Below are 20,659 nucleotides of genomic sequence, written 5' to 3'. Positions count from 1 at the left end.
AACTTACTATTATGGTGATGCAGAATTTGTTACTCTATCCACGTTCCTAACACACCGTGCATCAGTCACTGAATGCGACGAGAATTTGATTTCAACCGCCCCGTGGCCTGGAATTTTAATCACCGTTACATGACAAAGGGGCTTTGGTACCTGTACATGATACACAAAATTGTTAAACCGCCTCATCGTCAAACAAACTTCCTCTTTACAGCTGCGGGTTGTCGCAGATTAACATAATCCAGTGAAGCCCACAACAAAGGCATTTAATAAAAAAAAGATTAATCGTATCCAAAATCTACTGAAATCCGAAAGAGTGGCAGTTCAAACCTCAACCGTTGCACTATTGTCGCACCTTTTCCTAGCACAAGTTAGACGCTTAGTTGGACATGAAAAGGGGAATATTAGTCATGATTTACACGGCTAATATTCTCAACAAAATAGTTTAAAAATAAATAAACATATTGTTTAACGGTAAAAAGAACAGACTGAAATCCGAAAGGTCGGCAGTTGAAACCCCACCCGTTACATTATATTGTCGTATCTACTCCTAGCACAAACTAGACGCTTAGTTGAAAGTGAAAAGGGGATTCATGATTAACATGGCTAATATTCTTGAAAAATTGCTTTAGAAATAATCTATAAAAGTTATATAATATAATTATTGTGGAAACAAAATGACTACAATTTTACTTAGAAGTCTATTAGATTTGTCGATTAGAGTATGATACAGTCGTTCAATTGACTTGGAAATTTTCATGCTGATATAGATCCCATGGTGAAAGAGGTTTATCTTTATAGTCTTCGGATTACGCCGTGAATTGTAACTATTATTCCATTTAACCATTAAAGTTCATTCCGTGTGAAGCTATTATTATAAGTCTTAGGTGAAAAACAAAACATACTCTCTGTTTAGAATTCAAAACTCTGTAAAAACCTAAGGTGGCTCTCAAATTTCAATGATCGAGGGTAAAAACTGAAGGTGCATTTCGTAAAGTCAACAAAACAAATCGGGTGCTGGCAGATTTGTATGGTTATCGTCTAAAATTCCCTACAAGCCGATACGGGAACGTGAGAAACATGCGATAGATAATCTTGGATTTTAGACGTATCAAGTGAATATACGATAAGGCGAATAGCTTAGTGTAAATTGAATGTCTTCTCCAGTTCTATTTATGTACCTATGTTATTTATCACATGACCTACATTCATTCTTAAAATTGCTCTAAGTACCTATTGATACTTGGGAATGTGATGATGGTTATTTAATTGGAAAACAAGCTGTCTGCTGTTATGAGACTTGCTTAGATTATAATTATGAATTATTAGCTTATAGTTTATACAATATATAAATTAATTAAAGGATTGCAGAAATTGCAAGCCCCTATATTTTATAGCATCAGGGATTGAATCTCATCTATGCCATCACTCCAAATGGGTGTACAGCTCATCATAATGTCTTGCATCACATGCGTCAACACGCATAAAGTGCAGGACGCTGATTTTCAGCTGTGACCCAAAGACAGTTGACACAAAGAGCAAGTATGGTGAGTCCTTTCTCCGATTGTACGCGTAATATACCTCTAATAAAATGCATACGGCAAGAGTCGTAAAGTGATCTGTCCCGACAACATAGCATTACCATGTTTATAGGTTTGCCTCTGTGGTTGCCAGGCCCATCAGTGACGTGGTGACGGCGTATCCGCGGTCATTCGCATTTCCGGTGCCAATTACGGCGACGGAAATCAATAGGTATGCTATGCAGTTCGGCTTTGGCAGCCATACTCTGAATTGTTATCTAAATATATAAAAGGAAAAGGTGCCTGACTGACTGACTGATTGATCTATCAACAGCTCAAACTACTGGACGAATCAGGCTCGGCATGCAGATAATTATTATGACGTAGACTTTCGCTAAGAAAGGATTTTTGAAAATGCAACCCCTAGAGGGGCAAAATAGGAGTTTAAAATGTATGTAGTTCACGCGGACGAAGTCTCGGGCATAAGCTAGTACTTAATAAGCTAGAAACGTTATTTGATGAAAAGTTTCGAGCACTCTGCTCGACTCTCGCTGTGCAATATAAAATATGAAACTTTGGGGACGGAAAACAAGTACCTACTTACAGTAGGTTTTATCCATTCCATACTAATATTATAAATGCGAAAATGTGCCCAATAGTTTAACCGATTTTAATGAAATTTGGTACAGAGTTACCTTACTACTTACTACTACTTACCTTATTACTACTTAAAGGCTACTTTTTATCCAGGAAAATTTTATTAAAGAGTTCCCACGGGATTCTTAAAGGCCCATCCGTTTAACCGATTTATATGTTTGATACAGAGAGCTTGCATAACTTTTCATCGCGGAAAATCAAAGAGTTTCCACGGGTTTTTAAAAAAACCTAAATCGACGCAAAGTCATCATCATCGAGCGCATCATCTAGCGCTCAATACTTTACAGTGTACTTGACACAGTTCAAAATTACCTTTTATATAACGTGAACAATAAATTGAAGAAGTCGAGGACACATCGCAAGTCAACTGTGAAGACCACCTCTCGAAGTGGATCAAGTGTCGCTCGCAGGAAAACGCTACTTCAATTTTTATTTGGTATAGTGTCGTTTTACTCGTAGGTACATTATATTGTGCATTGTGCAATCTCGTATGAAATTACTATAAGCTAACGTTCTATAGCTTTGCAGATGCTTTACTAATATGCAGCAATGGAAAAGTTAGTTCATTTAATGACTGAAAGAGAAAAGATCATCGAGGAATATTTTTCAAAGACTATAAATAAAATTTAAAAAACTTTGTAGTAAATAAAAAATAAATTTAGTAAAAAATAAAAAAGTGTGTCCAACATTAGTGTCAAATCTTGTAGGGTTTACCTTTAGTTGATTTGTCCATGCATCCACTCATTCCTCCATCCAGAGAATTTGCCAATATAACTTAGTTAGCTTACACAATATTATGCCTTATGCCTATTTTGAATATTATGCATTAATAATATAACACATGAATAAAGTAATATTAACTTATTCTGCAAAGGTGCTTAGTTGTAAAGATTAAAGAGCATAATTATACCTATTAAATAATAATTGCATTTAAACTTCATAAAAGTAATTCCCTTAAAGCTAATTTACATACTGTTCATGTTCGCTTACTTTAATGCAAATAAAAGGTATTTGCAAGTATTATAGGCTAATACGGGATAGTAAATAGGTATTAAGAGTAAGTTAAGCATTTACAAGAACAGCAGAAAGTGTTAGTACATCTTTAATTTATGTTCTACTACCAATACACTGCAAATAAACTTATTGCTTTTATAATTGATTTTTTTAATCCGGTATATTCTGATCAGATCTGAGAAATATCATTTGCGCAAGCGCAGCTTTCACTTATTCTCGTTTTTTACGAAACTTGTTATGTCACATTGCATTTTGGAGTTTCAGTTTTTTTATTAATAAAAAATAAATACAACTTTATTTTATTAGTATAACAGAGAGTCATAAATGGAATTACGTTAGATGATAAAATCTGTATAGTAATAACAATATTTTAATATTATAAATCTATAATAAAATAATACGCGTTGGTATAAATCCTGAGACAGTGATTCAGAAAAAATGTATTGAAAAACATTTGGTTTTATCAAGTAGAAAGCAATATCCTGTTTTCTTTGTGTACGTATAAGAAAAAGCTCTATTGCCATAATAAATACTATCGTGTAGTAACTTAGTATCAGACATTTACGACGTCTATGGCTGCCCTGCTGTGCTATTTACAGCAAGTAGGTAGGTATCTAAAGAGAAATTCATTCCAATCAGGTTCCAGTAGGTTTTGCTCAATTTTTTAAAGTACCAATTTGATAAATATTGGTATTGGGATATGAATTAGTGATAGAGGGAAATAAAGCCATAGGGTAAGTAGATATGCAGCATCTAAAACAATGTTTTTTTTTCAATTCGCTTTAGTCAAATTAATTTGTTTATAATCATTGCTAGATATACATCCCCAATACTTCATACAAGTAAACAGTAGGTTATTTTGTTTAGAATAATACATACATTCTTTAAATATTTGGTTATACCGTTGTTAATACGGCAATTTTTTGATTAAAAGGTACTTCTCTACAAGGTTAGGCACTGCATTTCCGTGATGTAAAGATAAGATTGCGGCGCGATTTTATCATTGCAAAACGTGTGTTGTTTTTTAACCCCCGACCCAAAAAGAGGGGTGTTATAAGTTTGACGTGTGTATCTGTGTGTCTGTGTATCTGTGTATCTGTGTATCTGTCTGTGGCATCGTAGCGCCGAAACGAATGAACCGATTTTAATTTAGTTTTTTTTGTTTGAAAGGTGGCTTGATCGAGAGTGTTCTTAGCTATAATCTAAAAAAATTGGTTCAGCCGTTTAAGAGTTATCAGCTCTTTTCTAGTTTTCTTGTAGAAAAGAAGGTTAGATATAACCGTTAGGTTCATAATACTATGTCAATAGACAAATGTCAAGCTGTCAAGATGGACGTTGCCTAAATACATAATTATTTATTTGAAAATGATGTTTTGGAAAACTCAAATACTTTGGATTGTCGGGGGTGTTATAAATTTTTAATTTACACTTGTATAGAAGTAGGTACGCCAATGGATAAGAAATATAGTAAGTGATTTCTTTTCCAATATGTAGGTCACTGTATTTTATACATTTATAATACATACAATATTTACTATGAATGGTTATTATCGCTATGAATGATCCCTACCTTCTGAAAAATAAATAGAGACCATCTAAGCCTATCTGCAAGAATATGGGGTTCTACAATTATAAAGTTCGTCTTGACGATATTAGAACTACAACTATTTACTCGTCATGATGAGTTCTGTAATAGGTAGGTATAAGATAAGTAATAACAGCTAATCTCTGCCTATCTATAGGTAGATACATGCAGACATATGCAGAGTTATATCATAGAACTCGTCAAGATGAGTTCTAAATTATAAGTTATAACTCTTTTTGTATAGAACTTGAGGAAAGTATACCTACTTGATTTTTTGCAGTTAACGACTTTCTACAGTAGTTAAACCGACGATATAAGCTTTTGTTTGGGCTCTTTAACTTTTTGTATGCTACTACTAAATTTCTGCTTTTTCCCCAACAAAAACACACATAGTATAACGTACCGTAATTCAGGAAAATTGTTGCATACCAGACTAATCGCCGAATCAAACGATGTCGATCAAATTAGTTAGTAAAGCGCGGAAAGTAGAGTCGTTGGGAATAAGTGTGCCAATAACATGCGTTCGCGGAATCGAATTGACATACCTGCATGACATACTCGTACGTGTAAAGTACAATGGCATACATAATAGTCTCCTGTGGCAGTTAGTGAAACTGTTTAACAAACTGCTAACCTAATAATTAGGATCAAACTGAGTGCCGTGTTTTGAAATAATTTTCCAGTTTGAATAAAAGTTTAAAAAATACGCTGTTCTTAAATATTTTTCCAGTAAATTGAGTAGGTAAAAGTTTAAAAAAAATATTCCGTTCAAAGTAAATGAGAAAATTGAGCAGGCATTTAACGTTTCAGCTTTGCACATAAAACGCTTTAACATTTTAACGTGCTTTTCAAGTTTTCAAAAGGTCAATGTTTATTGCGTTTGTATTTATTGAGCTATTGTAACTGTTATATTATATAAATAATAATATAAATGTTTTTGCTAGTTATTTATGTGTAGGTAGATGTCACTGATCTACTAAAATAAGTACGCTGGACCTGCGACTGCCGACCGATAATTGTTGACGCGACTAGATTTTCGCAATTTTGGCGCTGATAGCAGCAGTGAGTGGTATAAGAGCGTATTCGGAATTAAATGTTAGTGATGAGACATCTATTAACATAGTGTCAACGTGAAGTCAATTTTAAATTCCGGTACGTTTGGTAGGGCGCTTCGAATCGACACAAAATCTGTTATTTTGTATGGCACACCTTTTCCAGCGTACTTATTTGTATTGTGTCCTTTTCAGTGATGTAGAAGTACTTATTAATCAATATCATGATATTATGAATCTGTCCAATTATAATGAAATCTTGAAGAATTGAACCAGAAATCATAAAATCAATGCCTGAATGCGCGAACTTAACTGACTTTAACGTTGGGCTGGTTTTTTAATTGGCTTAAACTTTGTCAAGCAAACGCTAATCGAGAGTAGGCATTTTAACATTTCCTGAAAAAAGGTATTATATTTTCTTCATATTAGATTTAAGTATGTAGTTAAATAATATTATACACCGTCACCTATGAAACAGAAGCCTTTTAAAAGTAAGCCTAACACCGTGTGATATAGATGTTTCTTTTATGTACATATAAATTACTTAAGATGGAGAGTTTTTATTCTTCACAATAGCGGATATACGACGTGTGCTACTAGTCACTATGCTAAAAAAGAATGTGCTTACGCTTAGTCTAAAACTGTCTTCGCATTATTGCCTTTCTAATGAAACCGGTTTGGGGTACTTACATCAGTTGGATGGTTTCAAAGTCGTGGATAACGTGTAGAAACATTTTATAAGTGATTACCTACTTGTACTATATATCTAGGATCCAATCTTATTTTATGCAATCTTCACTTGTATTCTGATTTTTGAAGAAAAAAGTCAGTAAAAATCGAATAACTTGAGAACTATACTATTAGATGAATATTAATACCCTTGTACATATTCGTAATAAAAATATAACATTTATTCTAAAGGATAATAAGTAATACTCCGCGAATAAAGTCCAGTGTGTCGCCTCACAAAATGCTCAATGGGTAAGATTAAGCACGCAGCTCGCAACGGTGCGCGCCTATAGCTATAGTACCTACAACAGTACCCACACTGGCACACTTTCCGACGTCGTAATGAGATCATCTCAAATATGGTCTCTTCGCTAAGGAAAGTGAGGGCATCGAGTGTACCGTGCAGTCAAGTACCAGGCGACTGTATGCAGTTTGCTCAGGTCAGTGGGTATTGTAGATCCGTTACTTTGTGAGTTACTGCTACATCCAGAGAATTATGTCACTATAGTTACATACTTTAGCAAAACTTATAAATAAAAAAATTAATGTTGCCAAAGAAATGTCAAGTTTCGAACTTAGAGGAAATTTTTATGCCTGATAGTTCTCTATAATGTTTGCAAATGTGTGTGAAGTTTGCCAATCCGTACTTGGCCAGCGTGATGGATAATAGCCTAAACTTTTCTCTCGTTCTTAGTAGTGGACCGGCAATGGATTGTGGTGATGGCGAGAATAAAGATAAATAGGCACTTAAACACATGAATGTCTACATCAATGCCCTTACCTCTTGAGTCTATGTTTCCATTTAATCATTCATTTCTTACAAAGCATGGATAAAGAACTCTGTTATGGAGATGCTTTTCAGCCTCCGTCATTACCTAAACACTATATACTCACGTAAACTTGAATAGTTACTTTCACTGGGGACTCAGGAAACAAAACAAGAAAAAACTCTTTTTTTTTCACTAGAAAATCGTCGCGTTTCGTAGACAATGTGTAATAAAACTATTTTTATTCCATGTCGCTGTAGAGTATCAAATTATCCAGACAAATCACAAAGGCCAGTTACTGCAGAGGCATATTTCTGGTGCTAAATTGCGCTATAGCGTGTTTGGAAGGACGCCAGCGATCCAGATCACAGCTTCCACCGCCTGATTCTAGAGAATCGTTATCGGTTAACGATGTTATGCGCGCCATTTAACAGGACATTATACGCGCGCACTGTTTTACTACTGTCTGCTCTGATTAGTAAGTGGACCTTAAAATAAAGGCTGAGTAAAAAGCATAAAATTTTTAGTACACCCAGGTTGACCGCATTCTTTGGACTACTGTCGCACGCTCTGTTTCTCTCCAGGAGCAAGCATCAGTAATTAGAGTGTTTTTGGAATATCTGTACCTACTTATCTCTTATCATTTTTGTTTCATCACTGAAATCATCGCTTCCTTTTCTTTGGGAGCATCAGCCATAATTGAGTGTTCATGAAATTATTGTGTCCCAAATGATTTTTGTTTCATCACTGAAATCATCGCTTTCTTTTTCTTGGGAGCAAGCATCAATTAATTTAGTGTTTATGAAATATTTGTATTGCAAATCATTTTTGTTTCATCACTGAAAGCGCTGGTTTTTCTTCGTAACACTCTTTGCAAAGCGGTTGTAGTCACCATGTCGCGACGTTTTTCAGGTTGCTGTGATTTGCTACATGTACGTGTAACAGTTATCACTCACCACTTCTCTCTGATAGCGGTCGGCCTGGTGCTTTAGTGAAAACTTGCAAAGAAACTTTCTTTGCCCTCTGGTAACTTCCACTTTTCCTTGCACGATAAAGCGCTTGAGAAATTATTCTTACGCTGTAAAAAGTGTCCGAAGAACTTTACGATTTTATAGTAAACGTTGATAGACATCGTTTGATGTCGATATCATGGAGTGGAGATATATATAGTATAGACGTTATAGGGCTGAAATTAAATTAAAATACCAAAATATCAACATCAGTAGGTACATACAAAAATATAAAATTTCATTTAAATTATGCTTCAACTCTATAAAACGTTTTCAGTTCGCTTAACACAAATTACATAATTAGTTTTACAAAATGCGATTTAAGGTTTTCATTGCTTTTATTAAAATAGTGGAATTCACCCGTTGCAGTATTATCGTACCTACTATTAGCACAAGCTTTACGCTTAGTTGGAGGGGAAAAAGGAACAATAGTCGTGATTAACATGGCTAATATTCTTTTTCAAAAATTGTGATAACTGATTACTTTCAAACATATTTTTTTAAGCTGAAGAAGTCAGGAGAAGCTAAGAAAATCACAATCAAAGGTGCACAAAGGGAAGAGTGTTTGGGAATTTTAATTTAATAGAAATACTCCGAAGGCTATTACTCAGAATAGAAGGGCAGTATACTAGCGGCAAACACCTTGCGCAAGTCATTCTGACGTGCCAAGATCGCCCACCGCCCGCCTTAGCAGCTCCTACACAGCATTTACAATTCTAACAGGACCGTGGAATCTGACACATTAATCGAAAATTATAGTCATATCGATTTGAAACATCTATTATACTTGTTTTTTAAACTTGCATCAAAAATAACTTACATATAAAACTAGCTTTTATTGCAGTTGAGCTGGTAATGGGTTCATTAAAGAGTTGATCAGAAAAAACATACATAAGGAAGAACATAATGAGGAGAAAGGAAATCCTCTCTCCTCATTATGTTAGAATATCGTCGCATCAAATACATAGTTAGATAATCCTTTAGATTTGCGTTGAAAAAGGCTTAACAAATACGAGTTTAATGCCTCAATAGCTCAACCGGTAAAGGAGTGGACTGAAAACCGAAAGATCGACGGTTCAAACCCCGCCCGTTGCACTATTGTCGTACCTACTCCTAGTACAAGCCTGACGCTTAGTTGGAGAGGAAAGGGGAATATTATTCATTTTAACATGGCTAATATTTTTTAAGATCCAATTGGACGGAGGCCTACGCATATGCGTAGGGTTAACTGACTCATATTATAACTGTTTAAAAATACACAGGTGCAAAATTAACTTTAAGTTTTTTTACCTTCAAAATAAACTTTGATAACGACGCTCTTCAAGCTCGCGCCTAGTTAAATACAGGACTCCAAGCACACAGACCACATTCCATTCTACTGTTTGCTCGTCCCCCTATACTGGGCTTAAAATAATTACACAAGTGTGCTGCAACAACCCTCTATACAGTTCGTTGTTCCGCTATCGTTCTATAGCATTTCTATCAGAGTGAACTAGAGTGAGGGAACTCGCGATTTTGACACAATTCAAACCTCGACATTTTGTTACAAGTTCGAAGACTGTCGTGAACTATGATTTCTATAGTCTGATTTGTAATTCGGTGGAATTATTACAGATCTCATTTTAGGAATTGGGTGGGTTATTTACATGATAAACAGGGTTATCACAGGTTTTACCCCAAATTACCTTAAATCCCCTGTCAACATAAAAAGCCATGAGCTGTACCTAAAATAAGATTAGGAATCTAAATATCCCACCTTGGTAATTGTTTCGCCATTGATAGGTACGAGTATTTCATAAAGTGTGTCACTTGAGATTTAAATAGTGTTCAATTAAATAATAACTTAATACAAACTAGGGGGTCTTTATCAATTTAACCTTAGAACCCATAGCCTATTATTGTAGGTATTTAAATTTGTTACCTTCATTTGTGGGATTTTTTAAATTCTGGTAACATTAAGAAACCTCAGAATTCCACGGAATTGAAAATAAGACTATACCTGCTTTTGTTTGTTTCATCTTGAGTCAGTAAAAGTTACTTTTAACCGGTTTCTAAATAGGTACTTATCGCAGTGCCCGTTATGGTTCCAAGTAAATCACTTTCACCATCAAAATTATCTTCTCAAATATTACGATTGTGGTCTGTACCTACCTACTCTGTAGTATTTACGCACGTTACGTTTGTACTCGTAGTCTCATCCATTGAGACATCATTGAGATGAGAGATTTGATAGGATACCAATTACGTGAACAATAAATAAATACGAAAGTGAAAGTCTTCATATTACACTGAAATGAAATTTACGACATTACGTAGCTTGGTCCACTCCAAGACTGGATTGATTTATTTTTATCGCTATTACGCCGCTTTAATATTTCTTGTCATCTAACTTTTCTGCTAGTTCGCTTTGTGGTCTAAGTTTTACTATGTTAACTTTAAATTGTACGTAAATATACACGGTGAACGAAAGACACGTGGTTAGGCATAACATGGCGAGCTTAGCTATAGGCTATGCCGTTGAATACGGTACTTGATACATGCTTATGTAAATGTTATGTTTCATTGCTTTCTATTTACAGTTTATTGTTATGCCTTCTTGTCTTGCTGCTCATCTGCGCGTTAATTGGAGTAAAACAGTATGTTCGATTTTTAAACTGTGAATAGTCATGACGAGCGTGCGCGTGCGCTTCTCGTCTTGTCATTCGCTTCAGTGTGTTAGTGTCTTTGAATGGAGGCAGTCACGCGGCCTCCTATTATTCAATATTTATACTACGTTATTTCGTACGATACTATTTCAGTCACGGCCTAGTTTTTATCGGCAAAGTTTTCAGTTCAAATAAAGTGCATCGTTTTGTGAACATCCATTAGTACGCGAGTGTGTGTACTCAATTATTTGCAATTTCCTCGTGCGGAGTTTACATGTGTGTGGGTTTATTTTGATGGCGTGCTATTTCAGTTATGTGCTCTCGGTGTGTGTAAACATAATGTTTGTAATAATCAAAACCTTGTTTGTAATCTATAATGAGTAATGACAAACATAATTAGTAACGGATTAGTTTAGTTAGCCTTTATCTAGATCAATACAAGCATCATAACATCATAAATCTTAATCGCAGATTAATATGTATAGGTAATAGGTATAGGTACGATACCAATACATAATCGTTAAAGTTAACCTACCTGATTAGCAGGAGTTTATTATATATAATGTCGACTGCAAATCAAGAAGATAAATATGATTCATTAATATTTCTGTTGAGTCCTTTAGTTAAATACCTACCGAATATGTAGAGGAAGTCGCTAATGTAACTAATTTAACTAATTTAATTTATGCATACCTAATTAACATTAGGTTTCATATGTATTTTTAGTTCTTATTTCATCAAAAATATGTACAGAGCTCGGAAATTTTTTAATAGTCATTAAAAATTTACTCAAATAAGGTTTTTATTGGTAGGTACTTGCCAATATCTTCCAGCTTGAGTTTTGGCTTTAGGAGGTTTCAGTTTGCATAGAGGTTGAGATTCTCTTACGAGTAGGTAGGGACGTTCCCAAATTGTATTTTGTTCGAGGATTGGTAAAAGAGTTGTGCACACTTAAACTTTTGCTTTTCAGCCTATTCTTGGCGAAATAATAGCGGTGAATTTTCAGCTACCAATACCTACTACTACTACTACTACTGATACTAACGATACTGGTACTAATGATAATATTATGGAAGAGTTCCTTACAAAAGTATTGGCTGAACACTAAATACAGAGAATATGTAGGTAGGTATGTTGGCAAGGCACAAAGTAGCATCTCGTGAAACACAACATTGTTTTTATCAAACATGATGAGCAGCAATCCATTGCGAGATCCAGTTAAACTCGTCTAATGAGTCTAATAACACGAATCATCCAAGCCCGTACGCTCTACTAGTCCCAATGGTCATATCCGTCGCAAATCGCCGGTTTCCTCCGAAGATGGTCGCTTTTATGGACATGATTTATACCTGCCACGTCATTAGTTTGTGTCAACGCCTGTCGTTGGCGGATGCGTTGATTTGCCTCGACACTCTATTTACCAGAAATTCCTTCGCACAAAAGCTTCCAAGGCTTTGACAGAGTATGTAGGCAGTAATAATAACTTCAATTCATTTAATAGCCTGCCACTTAGGTTGAGATCTATAGAGCGTAGGTACTTTGACTTACTCAGCCTTTGCAGAGTTGAAATGAGGCAGGTTTATGTGAAGGACATGAGCAAAGTCAAAAGTATAGTATATAGATCTCAGTCTAAGGCTGAAATCTTAGAGCACACTTTGACTCAGCTCAGACTTAAGAAAGAGTTTCAAATGAGACAGATTTATATAAAGATATAATTCTGTCTTGTTTTAACTCTGTCTTAAGTCTGAACAAAGTCAGGCATGTTCTAATAGTCTCAGGATGGTGTCCATAGCGCTATCATCTTTACTTGTTAAAGTTACGAGAAAGAAGTCTCAAACACGATTTCCTAATAAATTGCGCCTTAGTTTGGAATTAAAGAATTGAAGACCAAGACTAACAAGCTATTTGCCTTACGTGACCCACATTAATGGTACTTATGTACCTACTGCTTTAATAACGTAGCTAATCAATATTAATTTTCTTTATCATGTAACATCAAGGTCGAATGATATGGCTAAGAAAATATTCTTAATAATAAATGTAAAGCATTAATTATGTTGTTAAATCGCGTGCTAACAACTATTTGAGGTTATAGCGGCACGCTCCGTGTCTTGGCATATCTAAAGCATCGGTCTTATACTGTGTTGGCCCTGGCTGTCTGCCAGAGTTGGTCGGCACCTTAACCTAAGGCATAAAATAGCAGAGTATAGAGGCATATAACACAATTAATATCACGTGCTCGAGGTTCAAATAGTTATGCGGTTTACATAGTTGCACAAAATGAAGTCGCTACGAAGACCTCAAAGACCAAATTAATGACCAAATGACCAATCTATATGTAATCTGTCGATAATTTACGAGGTTATTTGTCAAAAATTGGATGTACATTTTCTTCACAGGCACAATATTTCAATTTATTGATAATAATGTTCAATGTCATATAAAACGCTATTTACTGAGTCTATTAACTGCACAATAGGAACGTTCTGGAAAGAGGTTTCGAAGGTTTTTACAACCTCCTTACACGTTAACATCACGAGATTTAAGACCTACTAGTACTACTTCTAATGTAGTTTGTATTTTGTTATCAGATTTCATTATTGTTTCCTTAATATACCTATAGAGACTTTACATGAATACATATGCATATTTTTGAAAACCTTTAATTTTTTTTTTATAAAATGCACTCAGTAACCTGCTTAGTGTTTATTATATAAAAGTTAAAACAAAGAAATATGTATAACACTAAATCCGTGTTCATTTATACTTCATGTCAGCTTGAATAATTCTGCTGTATTAATAATCGTATCTCGCCATGTTTTGATTTCATTCTTTTATTCTCATCATAATTTCTTTTCAAAACTCATTATGTTGATTGATAAATAGGTAAAACTTTCATGAAAGAATATACTCAATTAAATTTCTATTTAGAAGTTTTCGTCGACAATATATTCATCATTTTCAACTGTTTCAATGAATTTGTTTAAGTAAAGAAACTGATAACTTAAATGTTTTAAGAGAAACTATTTTGGACTTAGATTTTGTATTATTATCTTTTCTTTACTTCAGCGCAATTTAGATTTTTGACATGCTCTACATATAGGTTCTTCTTCTCTCGTCTGGCTTTACACTGATTAGCCAGTGTCAAGTGTGTAGTTATTTACAAGTTAGGAAAACTATTTGTATAAGTATGGACTTCGTCTGTGCTGGCGCCCGCCGACATACACGCGGCGCCCCTTTAGAGCGCTTCTCAGTCAGTTCCTCGGTCAGTTCCACCACCAATAAACACCAGCGGGACACAAAAACCGGCCACTTCTAACAAAAAAACACTCCAAAAAGTCACAACACGCGCGCCAACAAACGCCACCACAGACAAAGTCCTACATATAGGTATTAAGTAAGAGTTTTATAGGTTGTTAACAAAAAAAACTCACACAGAAGATATAAAAGGTTACAACTTCCGCAATTTTCTTAAAGCCTCCGCATCCCAACGCTCTCACAGTGTACTTTCCAGTTTCCATGAAACAATCGCATGTTTGCGATTTCACTTTTTTGTCAACAAATGTACGGCAGGTAATGATTATGCCAAAAACATGAGACGAGGTTCCTTTTCCTCTATTATAATGACATTTCTATTCGATATAATTTCACATTGTCGATTGTTTTGCAAAACTTTTCCGCTATTCAAGAGTCTTTGTGGGTTAGGTATAGAATTTTTTTCTTACTTAATAAATAATCAATGCTGCCTTGTTCTAATCAGACGCATATGTGATATGACTTTAATGTATAGGTAATTTAAAAGCGAGGTTAATTTAATTGATATCGACCTGTTTAATAGTTGTTAAAATAATGCTAATTTTTAACTTTTACTGTTCCTTATCTAGTATTTCTCTTCCAATGTAGAAACTTAAAAGAAAATTTAACTTGTAATTTTTACTATAAATAAGTTGATGTAATAGGTAGTCAAATCTGTGTTAAGTTAACGATTAGATCCAAGAAAATCTTAAAACAAAGACTAACACCATGAAAGTGTACGATTACACAATGTTTCTGGAACTTTTCTGTCGTGCGGATCTCGTCTCGTCGAGATTTTTCATTCGTCTTCCCATTTATTATTAGAGAGCAATACGAGTACATACGTAGCTAACGAATACACGTGAAAATGTACCCGTCTCTTTACAAGATGTTTCCTTTTGTTCGAGTGCCATTCATTAGTCGAATGTCACATTGGTAGACCCCATTCTTCGGGAGTGCATTGAACTGTACGCTGTCATATCACCAGGCGTCATACAAGGCTCTGTACTAACGTGTTTTACGGGTTGTGCAGTTGTCGTGTTTTTGGTTATCCAGGAATCTTGCAATCGTTAAGCCCTACTCATTAAAGAGGGCGACGTCGAGCTCGAATTGTCGAAATAAAAAGTAGACTTGTTCACAAAACTGATACCACAATCTTATATATTATATTACACAACATAAGTACCTTTAAAGCATATTCAATACCACACCGAGTTGTTTATTTATTGAATAAGCCACTTATTGCATTTATAATCACACAGGTCCTCCAGATAAGAAAATAAGACGTCACGCTTTCCGTTATCAAACCGAGTAAATTACGCGGAATATGTCATTTTAATGCACTTATTGAACTTTAATTTGAATAAAATAATGACATTAATGAAAACGGTGTCAATAAACAAATCATTGTGAGAATTGGTGAATCAGTGAAGAAAAGTGACGAATATGAGCTTGTGCAAGGAATAAAAGTGTTATTCAAAGTTTAAACAGTGTAAGCACGAGTTGACTCGTGACCTCGTGTGGTTAAGTTTACACAAAATAAGTTGATTGGGACATGAGTGAGGATGAGCACGGAACGGCGTCTCTCTCGGAGTTTCCACTCATGCCTCAAGGGGTCTTCGACGGAGGAAGCGGCGGACGATGAGGAGAGCTGCTACCACTCCCTCGGAGGTCGACACACTCTCAACAGGCAGCCGCAGGTGTACGTGGAGGACTTGTCCAACGTCACCTTAGCCGATTTTGATACATCCCAGGATGATATTGACGGTTAGTAATAACTTATCAACTGTAACTATAACTTAACAAAATTTAATATAAGAAGATAGTGTTGCTCGTCAAGTTTTTGGTTTGCAGCTAGTATTTGTTCAGTTGGTATAAGCATGTTGTAGATAACAATGATAAGTACAAGTATAATCAATGATAGTTCAAAATCAAATTTTCCTTCATGTACTGTGGAATGAAATACTGTACATAACAAATTACAGATAGGTTTTTCATAGCCTAGTGGGTCGTGCGGGGGTTTGATCCTGGATGCACACTTCTAACTTAGTGCGTTTGGAGCAATTAAAGATCACGTGTTTTATCAGTGAAGGAAAACATCGTGAGGAAACCTGCATGTCTAATAGTTCTCCATAATGTTCCCAAGGGTGTGGGAAATCTGCTAATCCGCACTGGGCCTTGTCAATCTGAGAGGAGATCCGGGGCCGGCGATCATGATGTACATGATTCAAAAGTTTGTTATAAATTAAAATCTAGCAGGTATGTGATAAAGTCTATGTCTGCCGGTTTATGATGACGACGGCGATGTATTGAATACTGATCGATGCAACTTCATCAGTTTTAACAGGACTCTCTCCGTCACTTACTCCATACAATCGTAGCTCCAATTTCATTTGAATATTAAGCAACCAAAGTCCATGAAATTTTGCAGACATATTCTAGAAACTAATATCTGTGCCTGTGGTGTTTTAGATTTCTCTAAAAATATGTAGTTTTAAAATTACAGGAGCTCAAAGATTTGTATGTGAATTTTTGAGACCGCGTAACTTTGAAACCGAATATTTTAACGGAAATCTGGAAAACCACAGGTATAGATATCAGTTTCCGAAACGTTTCTACAAAATTCCATTGAGTATGATTGGTTAGTATTCCAACGAGAGACGAAACTACGTTTGTATGGAGTGACGGAGAGACCCCTCTTAAGTGTTAATGAATGTAATAATCGAGATTGCTATATACAATTGTAATTTTAAATGTCATTCATGAATGACGGACACATCACACATAGCATCACGCGTCACCCAGGTATGCGTGTACTTAATTGGGCAGTTTCTCTGGTAAAATATAAACCGTCATATCGCTTGTTTATGCTTCATAGTTTATTATATTTTTTAAAGTCTATCACTTTACAATACTAATTAGTAACTACAATGTAGATAATTAATGTTCAAACACAATATAATAATGAAATCAGTTACGTTTTAACTACTTATCAGGTGACGGTTCTGATGTTAAATTATTTTCTCATAATGGGAGATTTACCTACTCATTGAAAATGATTAGATAATTATTTAAGTTGGTTTCTAATATCTGTGTGATTTTTACTATTTTGGTAGTCTTAATTTTAGCTGGGCAATAATACAACCAATATAATAGCAACCCAAATACAAAAAAAAAAACTTCGAACGATTTTTCTCAACCATCGCAACGCTTTGTCGATGCAAAACTATCCAACCTAACCATCACCCCGTATGAGTCCATTTCTGGGCAATAGGCCTTTTTGGGAGCGCGCCACCACAGACGGTCCTCTGTCTTCGTCATCCAATCACTTCTCAATATCGTCCTTACATAATATAATCTCGTTCTTACTACTAAAGCTAGGGTCACACTTGGCAATGTACCGTCCAAGAGAGGAACCAGTGCCATACGCGAATATTTATCAACTTAAATACCATTTTCTTCATAAACGTGAAGCTAAACGTGGTTTGTAATCGTCGCAAACAATAATGCCGGTTAGTAGACAAGATCGTGATTTGATCTTGACATTGATGAAGTACGTAATATCTCCAAAGCGGGTGACTCATACATCACCGGATACATAATACCTGTAACTGCCTCTTGTGGAATATCTAAACAACTGTGGTATTGCGAATCAGCGACGGTGCCTCTGTTTGCCATAATCACAGTATTAACATACGGACGTATGTATACGAGCTTCAAGTACCTACAGTTATGTGATTTTATACTTGCTTTCCGAGACATTTCGGATTTACATATTATTTCACTTCTTCTTCTTTGTCGTTTTAACAGAGGTAGTCGTCTCTGTAGTGCTGCTCTGATGGCTGCCTGTCTTGGCTTGTAAGTTGAAGAATAATTTCACATATTCATACGTTTGCAAAGCTTTATTTTATTTATTTTTATTTAAAGGTTTACTAGCGATTTAACATATAAACTTAATAACTATAATAAATACATTGATTTTTCTTTCATGCTCAACTATGGTAAATGAAAAGAATTTCGATGTCTCATAGAATCATGATCTTCGAAAATAAATTTTCCATATTATAATAAAGTTTTCAAGAATGTCAAACGCGTTCGAAGAATCACAAAAGAATCGTAGACATCTGTTACCTTAGGTTATGGCGACGGATTATTTAAAATGTTTCGTCATAGCCAGTCATAGCTCTGTTTCGACTTTAAATATGTTGACGCTGCATTCTTTAACTTTGTGGATACCGTTTCCCTTCACGTATTTGTTTGAATGAAAAACTGTTTACGCCTACACCACATATTTTGAGCGGCGAATTTTTGTGCGTTAGCCCAGTAAATGATGACTACGTCAATTCTCCATCTAATAACATACTAGATGATGTCCGCATATTTATCTGCGTGGATTTAGATTTTCTTAAAATCCCGTGGAATCCTTTAAATAACCTATATCCTTCTCCGACATACCCTAAAATCTCTGTACCAAATAGATGACGCCCGCGACTTCATCCACTTAGATTTTGGTTTTTAAAAATTCCGTGAGAACTCCACGATTTTCCGAGATAAAAAGTATCGTATATCCGTCCACCTACCTCGTCAAAATGGGTCAAACAGATGGGTCGAGAAAACATAGCAAACATATTATAACAGACACATTTTCGCAATTATAATATTAGTGTGGATTTGAATTATTTGAACAGACGAGTTCTGTTCAAATAATTTTTGAGCAGAACTCGTCGAATTTCTGTTCAAATGAGTTTTGTATCTGCATATCTGTTGGCTAAAGATCAACTACATACATAAATAACGTCTTGATGTCTCTTCTGGAACAGTGTTCAGAATAAAAATCATGGTTCGCTTTGTTGTCTTTTCGGTCTCGTTTTGGTGACACCGCACATACCTACCTCCTGCCCATCAGCCCAGGCCCATAGGCCACAGACCTTGTAGTCCCTGTAGGTAGAGTGTAGTTAGGTATTCGTGTGACGTACGCCGCACCTGTGTGCCGCCACCGAACACATCCGCTTCCCGTATGCCCGTCTCTCTCCTACCAGTTACCACCCTTTTCGGTTCCACTCAGTGCTTCCGTTCCGCACTGATACAACACCTAATTTAAACCAAGGTTAAATAATGTTTCGTAATTAGCAGCTGCTGTAGCCTGCAAACCATACGTAGCATTTGCTATCAACGTCCCATGCTTGGTAGTTTATTGTTTCATCTGTGGTTAGATTTTTCACTTTATTACTAAGACTAGCCGAAATCAATATTAAATCTACGTGGATAAACTTAACAGTATTATTAACTTGTCGTACTGCTGTTATCATGTTTCAAGTTGCAAACAAGAAAATAACAGTCAATATGATAGCGGTGACATTAGACCAGATTTCTAATACCTAATTTAGAATTGCAGAAGCCCTTTTTATATTGGCATCTATTTTGATGGGCTATGAAATGGCTATGAATCAAAGCGAGCAAAAAAGACATTATTTTTTTGTGTTTAGGTGTTTTCACTCACTGATCATTCAATTGATAATTACTTTGAAATACTTTGTTGCATCCATTGGCGCTGCAGCTTAGTTTTTACTGCTGCGAAGCCAATAGGAGAGTTATGTTTTTGACCTGTATATTATCCATACCTATGTCGACTCGTAACTACTCAAAGGCTCATCCGATTTTGATAAATGATACGTCATTAGATTTATCTTGATGGTGCGAGTATCACCGAGTGGGTTATACACAGAACTCCTAAAGAATGAAAATTGCGGATTTTATGCGCTTTAATGTGCGGGCTGAAAAAGATGCAGTGCAAACCGCAGTCGGGGGTTATTGATAACTTCTTAAATGAGGTACCTACCTACTGGTATTGTTTGAATTTGGTTTTCCTCTATCCTTTGATAGCTAAGCGGCAAGGTTTTTATACAGCTTCCGCTGGAAGGAAGTGGAGTGGTTAGAGTGCCATATTGTCTTCTTCCCCATTGTTACGGGGGTGAATGGTATGTTGAGTGGGCTAGGAAACTTTTTACACTGCGACTTGATAAAAATTTGTGTAAATATGCCAGTTCAATGTTTATTTTCTCACGTTTTAAACGTTATCATGTCATTTAATACCATGATAGTGCATAGAAAGTTATTTATATACGAGATAAGATGCGTTGCTATCTAGTTTAAAATAAAAAGAGATGATAGGGATGATATTTTTATAAAAATTCAAAATAATTTTATTAAATTAAACTTTTACAAGTAGCCAAAGGATACTATAGCCCAAACCCTTCTCATTCTGAGAGGAGATCCTTTCTCAGTAGTGGGCCGGTGATGGGTCGGTCGTGATGATGATAAACGTCACCTTATGTAAAAAGTCAAACTGAAGGAGGTAGATATGTACCAAGATGTTTCCTTAGGTAATT

The 20,659-nt window shown here is 35.5% G+C and overlaps 1 protein-coding gene and 1 long non-coding RNA gene across 15 annotated transcripts in view; one reads left to right on the top strand and one right to left on the bottom strand.

Annotated features, from left to right (window-relative positions):
- The window catches only part of LOC123864117 (ras GTPase-activating protein raskol), a 214,596-nt gene that overhangs the window by 134,703 nt on the left and 59,234 nt on the right, over window positions 1-20,659 (top strand). For 4 of the 14 annotated variants that reach the window (XM_045904355.1, XM_045904347.1, XM_045904353.1 and 1 more), the window contains exon 2: window positions 15,533-16,037. The exons of 5 other annotated variants lie outside the window; for them this stretch is intronic. In XM_045904355.1, coding sequence (XP_045760311.1) covers window positions 15,836-16,037 — 202 coding nt within the window. In that variant the 5' untranslated portion in view covers window positions 15,533-15,835. Of the gene's footprint in view, window positions 1-11,054; window positions 11,318-15,532; window positions 16,038-20,659 lie in introns of those variants that run through there. 5 more of the 14 variants (XM_045904350.1, XM_045904351.1, XM_045904346.1 and 2 more) reach the window with 5 other exon arrangements.
- On the bottom strand, window positions 1,884-18,279 carry LOC123864186. The gene is made up of 3 exons (XR_006795717.1): window positions 18,216-18,279; window positions 9,108-9,109; window positions 1,884-2,010 (listed from the first exon to the last, which is right to left on the bottom strand). It is a non-coding gene; the product is annotated as an uncharacterized LOC123864186 (long non-coding RNA).

Source organism: Maniola jurtina, chromosome 4 (assembly GCF_905333055.1).
Source record: "Maniola jurtina chromosome 4, ilManJurt1.1, whole genome shotgun sequence".
Taxonomy (NCBI): Eukaryota; Metazoa; Arthropoda; class Insecta; order Lepidoptera; family Nymphalidae; genus Maniola; species Maniola jurtina.
The sequence above is the reverse complement of the archived record's forward strand: the minus strand, read 5'-3'. Positions and strand labels throughout refer to the sequence as shown.